Source organism: Corvus kubaryi, unplaced genomic scaffold (assembly GCF_017639235.1).
Source record: "Corvus kubaryi isolate FWS band 111438036 unplaced genomic scaffold, C.kubaryi_AGA036_p1.0 134, whole genome shotgun sequence".
NCBI classification, from domain to species: Eukaryota; Metazoa; Chordata; class Aves; order Passeriformes; family Corvidae; genus Corvus; species Corvus kubaryi.
Window position 1 is genome coordinate 3847599 of NW_024580668.1, and position 10627 is coordinate 3858225.

At 41.0% G+C, this 10627-nt stretch overlaps 1 protein-coding gene across 2 annotated transcripts in view; it reads left to right on the forward strand.

The window, feature by feature from the left end:
• The window catches only part of PHACTR3 (phosphatase and actin regulator 3), a 99936-nt gene extending 89482 nt beyond the window's left edge, over positions 1 to 10454 (forward strand). For both annotated transcript variants that reach the window (XM_042045887.1, XM_042045896.1), the window contains exons 9-13: positions 2255 to 2310; positions 5967 to 6028; positions 6881 to 7021; positions 8283 to 8359; positions 9858 to 10454. In XM_042045887.1, coding sequence (XP_041901821.1) covers positions 2255 to 2310; positions 5967 to 6028; positions 6881 to 7021; positions 8283 to 8359; positions 9858 to 9873 — 352 coding nt within the window. In that variant the 3' untranslated portion in view covers positions 9874 to 10454. The remainder of the gene's footprint in view (positions 1 to 2254; positions 2311 to 5966; positions 6029 to 6880; positions 7022 to 8282; positions 8360 to 9857) is intronic.
• Positions 10455 to 10627: the final 173 nt, after the last annotated feature.

A 10627-nucleotide genomic window follows, 5' to 3' on the forward strand; every position in this document is an offset into this window, starting at 1 on the left:
GAGGCTTCTCCTGAACAACAGAAATAACAAATGGACCCAAAATGTCCCTGGACCTTGATAGCAACAATGTCAGAGGTTTTTACCACTTCTCATTTGATTGTGACTCTGGCTGTACTTGGTGTTTTCACTCTATCCCCACCTTCCTGAAACCCTGTTAGAATTTTATTTTTAACCAAAGTCCATGTCTAGTTTTGTGACTCTGAAACAAAGTTTGGAAGTGTGGTCTGTGTCTCTGAAAAACTCAGGAAAAAACCCTGCAATGCTCTCATGTGCACATAGCTCTCTGTGTGTCTGCACCTTTTCCTTCTGTTGGGGGTAAAGCTGAGGGTGTGCGCAGAAAAAGGGCACTTACCATGAATTTATCAAAGCCAAAAGGGAAACAGGGTTTAAATAATCAACCATCATACATATGATATATAAATACAGGGCATTCACACAGAATCGCAGAAAATTCGTATACATTTGCATTTGCATAGTGCATTACTCATTCTGTTAGGCTTTTAATCCCCCTGTTTAAAAGGGGCCTCTGAAATCTAATGTACAGATTTGGAAGAATCTATCAATCTCAAATGGCAGGGCTGTAATTACGAATGGCTGAGAGAGAGGCATATGAGCAGCAGGTCAGGTGGACCTTTCATTTGCAGATGAGCTCTTGGAGTAAGTCATTCTTCCCTGATTTATATTATAAAACACACTTTAATCTGTTTCAAACAAAACCTAGCCAGAGCTGTGTAATTTCTGAGACATACAGGGAAATGAGCGAGGAGGGAGGAGTCCAAGGGTAACAGGAATCAGAAATACATGTGTAAAGCCTTTAGTTTCAGCATCATTCCTGTTTCAGTTGGGATTATTGCAACTTCCACTGCTGGAGTATCCAGTTTATTACCCAACGAGAAGCCGGAGGTCAGGAGAAAAGCCTTAGGTGATACAAAGTGTTAGGCAGAAAGAGTGAGAGTTAGGCTGTAGGTGTTTCTACACAAGAGCTCATCTAATCCAAGTTTTCTGTCGGTGTGAATTCAGTGCAGTAGTTGTGGTGTCTTCCTGTTGCCGAAGATGAGAGTTTTTCCAGAGAGTTTAATTAAAAAAGGGTAAGGAGTTGTTGGTCTGATAGCATATGACCACAGAGTTGATTTTGAAGGTATATTGGGTAAGGCTTACAAAACAAGGAGAAATTGGAATCAGGTGCTTTTACTGGTTCTTTTGCAGTGTGTTAACAATTACTTCATTTTTCCATCTGCTGTATATGTGATAAAATGTAGATCCTGTTACAGCATGACTTTATAATTATTCATTTATTCCCTATACCCAGTAGAGGAATAACTGCAGCAGTTTGCAGTGTGGTCCCTGCTCTGAATGTTTCTTTGTCTCTGTAACTTCATCTCCGGCTTGGAAACATCTGCTGAGAGCAGACGATGAGAATCCTTAGCGTTGCCAGAACGCAGGCCAGGAAGCATCGGAAACTCTTTCCGATCTGCTGGCTGGATTATTACATGAAAGCCAGCAAATGCAGCCTCTGTGTGTGTGTGTCTGCCTAGGGGAGGGCTCCTATTACCTGAGATCCTCTGCAGATATCACAGTGCCTCGTGGGGGAGTCTCATTTAGTATGCGGAATAAAATCGCTGTGGCACCGATCATATGATTTGAAGACTCAGTCCTGAGGCAGCACTACTGAAAAGGGGAGGTGGAACCAAGACGCTCTGTTCAGACAGCGCGAGGCTGTGAGCAGCACACGAATTGCATTCAGCAGGCAGGAGCAGAGCTGGGGGATCGGGCTGGTAGATGAGGAGTCGGGAAAGCTTTACTTCTGGCCAGTCTGCATTTTGTCAGGATGGTGTTAGTAGAGAAAAGGAAATGTGCTGCTACGTGTGATTAAAAGGTAAAGGCAGTGATAGAGACAGAAGATCGCTGTGAAACTCCTTTGATAACCACCTTGAGAGTGAATTTTACCTCTGGAGAGTGCTGGTTCCAACTGACTGTCTGGAAAGTGAGATGAAAAGGATGCACATTCTGAGGAAGCATTTCACTGACGGCAGAGCAAACTAGAGGAGAACTTTTACCTGCATTACTGACATTTGGGAAAAATAATATAAGAAAGAATTCTCTGCCAGGATTCTTTTCTTTGTTCTTCTTCACGAGTCCTGGAGAGAGATTTTGTAGTCCCCTCCTGAGGAAAACACCAACCAGAAGTCAGAATACTGCAGACTTTCCAAAGAACAGGCATGGTGCAAAATGTGATTTTGGTGTTTTTCCGCAGGCGACTCAGCCAAAGACCCGCTGTTGAGGAGCTAGAAAGAAGGAATATACTGAAACGTGAGTATTTCTTTTTTCCTTAAGTATTTTATATGTGTTTCTTGAAATCAGTGATTGCATTTCCAGAATGTATTATTTTTAAATAGACAAATTAAATAGACAAATAGAACAAAGGTGTTCTCAGCACCTCTCAAATTCACAAGGCAAAACTTGCAACTCTTTTCCTAAATGTTTCCAAGGGATCAAGCAAGTGATGAACATTATCCCTTTCCTTAAAACTGCTGAATTAGGGAAAGGTGAGAGAGAGCTTTGAAATTGTCTCCACTATGGATCTCAAAAGGGGGGATCCATCTGCTATTTAGTCTATTTAGTGTGGAAAGACAAAACCTGGAATGATGTGAACTGTAGTTTCCACATTTAGCAAGCACAAAACATAAAGCCACAGAAATCTGTCACACAAGCAGTGCTGCCTACACTGTTTAATTTATATTTAATCATGTGATTGTAATTCACTAGGAAAAAAGTTATCTACATTGCATTACCTAATTTAATGTATCCGAACTTTCTTAGCAGTTCCTAGGGAAAAGCCTTATGCTCTTGCCATTGAAGTTATTTGGGATTTCATCTGAGTTTCAGTACAAAAGGATTCCACAGGCAACATATATTTAGCAGTATTTTCCATGCTGTTCCAATGCACAGATCACACACCATAAAATGAGCTGTATTTAGCATGTGCACAGCTTGAGGAGGAAAAGGAAACCCTCCTTGCAACATGAGTGGGTGCGCTTGGCCAAACTTCACCTGTCATCTACCATGAGAGGCAGGAAGAAACAGTAACCCAAGATCCTGAAATACGTGGGACCAGATTTTCAAGAGTCAGTAACCAAGACCTCTGAAAATCTGTGTCTTTGGGATTTTTTCCTGGCTAAGGAAAAGCTGATCTCCACTGAAAAAATCTGTTCCTTTATGTTTACTTTTTTGAAGTGTGTTGGTTACATCCTTAATCTGGGTTAAACTGACTGGTTTTAATACTAAAAAAGTTTGAATACATTCATATAATGAGCTTAGAGAGAGATAAAGCAGAAAGAAGATAAAGCAGAATTAAAGATAGTTCCTGAATACCAGCTAAACATACTGGTCTAGATTTGTATCTCATTTAAAGAGCTCCCAGCATGGAGCAAATTTATTGACTTCTGTTGAGTTGCTCAGGCTTTATACAGGTTCAGCTGGGATCAGAACCACTTCCATTTTATTTACCTCTGCCATTATATAAAAAGCTGAGTATCCTGTAAAGCTGTAGCAGTATAAAAGCCCTTCAGTGAAATCTTCACAAACTCCTCCAGGTGTTGTAAGGGTTTGTGCAGTTTTAAGTTGTGCATTTCCCAACATCTTTGATGTTCATAAGTGGTACTGCTGACAGAAGTTCTTTTATGGACTCAGAATTCACATTTGTACAACTCTGGTAAAAAGAGAAGCATATTGCAAAGTACAACTACTGTTACTTTAAAGCAAATCTCAGCAAGATTTCAAAAAGTGATTTCTTATCTCCTTTAGGGAGTTGTTTCTGAGATAAAAGTAATACTTAAAAAGCAAACTTAAAGCCAGCACTTTCTTAAAATTTTCTTGATCTTCCAAGTCCTTTAACCATAGAAACACTGCTGGCTTCCCACCAAACATGAAAAGCAAATGAACTCAAATCACAGCCCAGGTGTCAGATGTGGCCTTGCTGTACTCGACAGAAAGCTGAACTCCCAGCCAAGAAGGCATCTCTTGAATGCCACTGTACGATCCCTGCTTCATTCTGAACCCAAGGAATTGCCTTAGTGTCACGCAGAGCTGAGAGCTCCCTGAGGAACTGGCAGAGCACAGAATTAGTTCCAGCACTGCACAGCCCCCCTCAGAACTGGGAGCATCTCTGCTGAGATTTACAAAACCAGCCCTCAGGAATGAATGGATCTTGTGCGGGCAGAATGATGGTGATGGGAAAAGCCTCTCTGGGTTGTCTGAATAATAATGCCTGAGTTCTAGAATCCCTCACCAGCATTTCATAGCAGTTCTCAAGGTTGGTTTTTTTGGTAAAAGAACCATTTCTTTTATTTCTTCGAGGTGGAAATAAGCACTGAACCCAAGTGAATAGAAATAAGTCACTACACAGTATATTTGAAAAAGTATTTTCTGATCAGAAATATGTATTTTTGGCTTTTCTTTGGGAATTAGAATCATAGAATCCCAGAATGGTTTGGGTTGGAATGGACCTTAAAGATCATCTTGTTCTCCCCTCTGCCATGGGCAGGGGCACTTTCCACTATCCCAGGTTTCTCCAAGCCCCATCCAACCTGCTTTGAAGGGTTCCAGGGATGGGGCAGCCACAGCTTCTCTGGGCAGTTCTCTCACTGCATATCATATCACACCTTATAAAGGCACTATGCTACAGAAAATTATCAATTTTAATTAAAAAAAAAAATACAAAATAGGATTATCTACTCCAAAAGGGGTGAATTAAAGCTGAATAAGTTCTTGCAGCTATCTCTACATCTAAGAATACCCTCTACTTTTCAAAACCTGTTCTCCTTTTCCACATTGCAGACTGAAATAGCTGCTCATCCCTGACACAGCACTAATTTTAGCTGACCTGTTCTCTTTACATTTTGTGCCTTGCCACTGAACTGTAATGCAGCACATTTTAAATTAATTTGATTTACATTTCTACCATAGCCAGGTGGAGCTACTACTTTGTTATTTTAAATAGATATGATTGCATTTCAGGGTCATCTGAAATGAGACTGCATAGTGGGAGCAAAAATAAGGGAGAAAAATGCTTCATTGTTAAAAATATCATCTTGGAAATCCATCTGCAGTGCTAGTGGGTTTTGGAGGCATAGTAGAAATCACGTGTGTCCTTTAACACTGGAAATATCTAATGCAAGTGGTGTAATAAACCTCACGGCAGTACCCAGAGAATCCCAGAATGGTTAAACCTTTTTCTCTGGCTCTGCAGCTTTGTTCAGGTCATGGGCTCACGCCCAAATTTAGTAACAGATAGTACTGGAAATAGAAACGCCATTAACTCGTTTCCTAAGGCAGGGGATCTATTTCACACAGCGTTACAGCACTCGGGTCTATTTTTAGAGCCAGTGTGTAGGAGTCGTCACGGCTTGAATGTTAATAGACACAACACACAAAGACAAGGGGCTGAGCTCAGAGCAGAACTCTGCAAAGGAAGCCCTGGGAGGGGAACGGGGTCTCATGTCAGGGAAAGCCAAGGTGCAGGTCAGAGCCAGCGAGTGATGCAGCCCAAGAAAACGGGACAGAGGGCACAACGGGCTCTCCCTGGAGCTGCTGCAGTGAGGCTCCTCAGCATCTGACAGCATGAATGGCTCCAGCAATATGGAGAGTAAAAAAGGATGATTAATCAACTGTGGAGTGTTTTGATTTTCCTTCTAAAGTTTCTCTGAGTGGAGTGTTGGTGTGCCTGCTGTTGTTTCATTAAATCTCCGTGGAGTTTTAGAGAGCGCAGGCAGAGCTGACATTGGCACCAGCACAGTGTCCTCACAGAGAGGTGATTCCGTGCTCCAACACACACCAGAGATGCTCTGAATTACCAAAACACACAACTACAAGCAGCTCCTTTTGCTGTGCTCATTATTGCCTGGAGGTCAGGAAAACACCAAACTTCCTCATGAGGAAAGTCATTTTTTTTTTTATATTCTCCACAGAACGAAATGATCAAACGGAACAGGAAGAGAGAAGGGAAATCAAGCAGAGACTGACAAGAAAGGTAAAACCTTGCAATACCTGCTATTAGCTTTTAGAAATTTGCTAAAATTACTATAATATCAACCAGCCATAGAGGTTGTTATTACACAGAACCTCCCTTAATATGCATCCTCCTCAGCAGTGTCTGATAGTAGTGTCTGGTAATATGAATTATAGACATACCCACCTTATCTCAGCCAGATGAGATCTAGTAGAATATATACATGTAAACTTGGGCAGAAAATGGGCATTTGCACACTGCCTATCAGTCAGCTCTATTGCTAGGAAAGGACTTTTTCATTCTTTGTAGCAGAGCTGGCTCCCTGCTGAGCACCAGGTCTGCTCCCATAGTACATTTCATTTTGCATTTAAAATATTCTCGGAATTAGAACGAGATCTTGTTGTTCTGTTCCTAGAAAACCCTAATGGAATTACAGACCAAATCTGCTAATAACTTGTTAAAGCCAGACTAAAATTCTTAAAATGGGTCTAGTGCTGAGAATGTCACACAGACAATCTGCCTCTGCCTGTAGTGGAACATCCTACAGCATCCAGGATCATCCAGAGATCATAAAAAATCCATCATGATTACTTTTCATTTTGAAAATGTATTTTATCAGGATCTGGGTTGAAATGCTTTCTTTTGTCCATTATAAAGGCACTGTGCTGTAGCCCATAACTCCATTTAAAGCATTATTACTCTCCTAGCAGTCCTCCAAATGATTGAATATTTCCCTGGAGTTTCCAAGGGTTGGGTGGTTTTCCATATGTGTAAATGCACACTGAACCAAGATGAAAAGCAGCAAATGTTGCATTTTTTACTGATACGTTTGTTATTAACCCTGGTTTTATTTCACAAAACTTCTGAATACAGCTTAACCAGAGACCTACAGTTGATGAACTGAGAGACAGAAAGATCCTGATTCGATTCAGTGATTATGTGGAAGTGGCAAAAGCACAGGACTACGACAGGAGAGCGGACAAACCATGGACACGACTGTCAGCAGCAGACAAGGTACTGACAGAACCACAGATTTCTGCTTTCTCCTTGCTTTGTCTGTAATGATACCTCACATTCTGAACAGACATGTAATCTCTGGAACATTTAATATCTGTAAATTTTACCATTATTTTTTATGCTGAAATCACATCAATGTAATAAAAAATGCTATTTATAAAAATGCCTATTTAGTACTGTAAAGGCTTTTACCCCCCACCCAAAAAGGTGGATACAATCTTTTGGGCTCCAACTCAAAACCATTTCCAGCCAATAGAGTTTTAACCTTTTTTCTCAGACTGGAAGTTTCCTCTCCTGTTTTTCCTGTGAATGCTCAAGGAGTCACTGGACCCACATTCTCCCGAGCAGAAACACTCATTTTGTCCCATCTCATACCTGCCATTTAGCTGATTTACATCCCAATTTAAGTATCACACTTAGATGCTTGAGTAGTAAGAATAGGTCACCGTGATTCCAGCCAGTTGGGAAGTTTCTGGGCTGCAGGAAGCAGGAAGCAGAAGGAGCAGGATGCTGAGACAATTACTGGCAAAATGGCAAACACAGGACTGTTAACATGGCTTTGTGCTGGCATGTGGAGATCAAACACTTTGGTTTCCATCCCAGTGTCTCCTCAGTAAGTGACAAATGGCTTTAGAGGACTCATAGAAAAGGAACAGAGCATTTCTACTCCAGTAGTTGTTCTCCCCAGCTCTCTAAAATGGTTAATAAGCCATTCCATAGTAATCAATGGAATAATGATTTTATATTTTCCTTGTACGTACTTTTATTAAAATCAGACTTTTCCTGGTTTTACTGTTCCAGTGTTCATGTTTCAATTAACAAGGCAGGTTTATAAGCCAAGAGAAAGTGACAGTTCAACTGCACACACTGGTGGCACACATCAGGAAGTCAGGGGCAGAGCTGGACCTTCACATTTGTGACTGAAAAATGGATCAATTTCTTGGCAACTTTTCTTATCTTTAATAAATTTTAACTGGAATCTTATTAAATGTGAGACAAGCAGCCCTGAGGTGTTATTCTGTCAGAATTGCTTCTAGACAGCAGTGACCCTGTCAGCAGTCAATAACTAATGAGAAGTATTGTGTCACCAATCCATATAGCCCTAATATTCAGCATTCCTACCAGCATGGAGTGCTCTGCTATACCCAATACCTGCTTCTTCTACCCCAGAAAACTGTTCTGCTCTGCAGGTCTGGCATTTTGCAGTGCTCACAAACACAAAATTATTTGTTCATGTTTGTCTCTTTTCAATTCCTAGGCAGCAATTCGGAAAGAGCTGAATGAATACAAAAGTAATGAAATGGAGGTCCATGCATCGAGCAAACATTTGACAAGGTCAGTTTTCCAGCTATTTATTTCCACTGCCTGCTAAAAACTCTGCTTGAGTCCTGCACCTGTGGATTTTACTCTTACGTGTTGGATGTGGGAGAATATGCAAAGGGAGCTTAATATTAAAAGAAAATTGAAGCATTTCTCTTCCTGAAGAGAACCCAATTTTCTGATTTTTTGGGGGGCTTTTATTAGCATATACCAAGAAGTTTGCAGACATTCTCCAGGGCATCCCTCAGTCAGCATCCCTTGCACCACAGATTCAAAGATAGGACAAAAAATTAAAGCATATAACACAAAAAATAATATGATTTTTTAAAGTAGAACAGCTTAATACGCTGTATATGTATGTATGTACTTGAGTCTGCAGCCTTATCACAAACACTGGAACTTCCCTGCTAAGAAATACAAAACTGCACGGACCATAACAGGCCACGCCCAGCGCCCAGGGGTAATGCCTTTGTTCTAATTGGATTTGTTCTAAAGGATTCAGCCTGGGGATTTCAGTATTCCCTGTCAGCCCAGTTGCTATTGGAAGGAGCAAGCCCCAGGTAACTTAATGACACTTAACTCCACGGAGGAGGTCAGGAGAGAGAACAGGTTTAGATTGTTTAGATTGTCACTCTCCATGTGATCAGGCCACTGTGAACCTGGTCAGGGCAGTGCTTGCTCCATGTGCCAGCACTGGTGACAGGGACTGTGTTTAAACACACATAAAAACATTCAATTCCTTTCTTAAAGTGGAGAAAAAATGAGAGGCTGATTCCACAGGCACTGATACTTGCAAAAAGGCCTTATTAAGGGCAAAGCAGCATCACTGCATTGATGGAATGAAACATGGGGAGGGAAGAGGGGATGGCTGCAGTTTCAGTCTGAAAGTGAGTTATACATTCCCTAACTGAAGCTACCTGGGGAGTTTGAGTAGATGATAATGAGAGGTTTTGAAATTTGTTCAGGATATGAGGAGTAAACAGGCTTACAATTTACAATTAGTGCTAAGGCATTACAAATGATTGGGGCTTTAATTACAGATCTCAGCTAAAAAACCAAGCCTACAGAGAAAAATCTATTCCAGACTCACAAGACTATCGATTGTATCTCCTCATACTTTATGAAGCATTTTGACATTGTTTAACTCTTAAAAAAAGCCAAGAGCACTGCACAGTAAAGACTATTGCTACCAATGACAAACTGTGGCTTCATTTACTACACGGAAAAAACCCCAATCAACTACAGACCTGTACGTGCAACTGCATTTCCAAATAAATGTAAACGAGGTACACTGGGCCCTGAGGACGGCAGCTGCACTGCAGTCATGGCACAGGGGTGGGAATGTGCTGGGGAAAATTAAGGATTGCTAATATTCTTCAGTACTGTTACTGTACCTTTAAACAGAATGAATACTTTTGCGGGCTTTTAAAATTTTATTAATCTAACATCAACTCCCCAAAATAATTGAATTCTATTGCGAAGTGGTTTGAAAAATGTCTCCCTTTTCTCCTAGATTTCACAGGCCATAGAAATTTTCTTCTGAGAAGAATCTGTCTTTACTTTTTGATATTGCTGCTGAACACACATCAGGGAATACTGGAGTCTTTCCCTGAGGTTCAGCACAGGCTCCCTGGATGTTGATGTGACAGAAGGACTCTGCAGCTGAAGCCTCTGCAGCACTTGGGGACAGGACGCCAGCCCCGAGCTCTGGAGGCAGAAGAGTGCTGGCCTGTGGAGTGGGACAAGCTGCTGAAAAAGACTGAAGTGAAGCTACTTGGAAGAGCCTCCTCCTCTCCTTTCCCACCTGTCTGGAACTGGTTTGCAGCCTGCCTTGGAAAAGGAGATGTTGTGCATGTACAGGCTTTACCATTCCAAGGCCTCTGACATAAACGGACATGACGCTCTGTCATCCAGTATTATGTTGACAAGAAATTTTGAACTTACCACAGTTAGTTTGTAAAACACCTAAGTTCATGTTCTAAAAACTAATTTAATGTATTATAATTTCATTCTTTTTTATATACTGTCTAACAGAATCACAGCTGCAAGCATTTTTGATTCCTGTTACTTTTGTTCTTTAATTAAATGACTACTTATTGCAGGAAATGAACATGTTTCCTAAAGCTCTTTTTTTCCCAGGGATAGTTGAAGAGATTATAATTATTATGCACCAAACCATTTGACTTCTTCATCCACACAGAGTCTGCAAAAGGATATCTCAATTTAGGTTTTCCATCTTGTGGAATAGCATAACCTGGTTGTCACTGTGCACCAGTTGAGGCT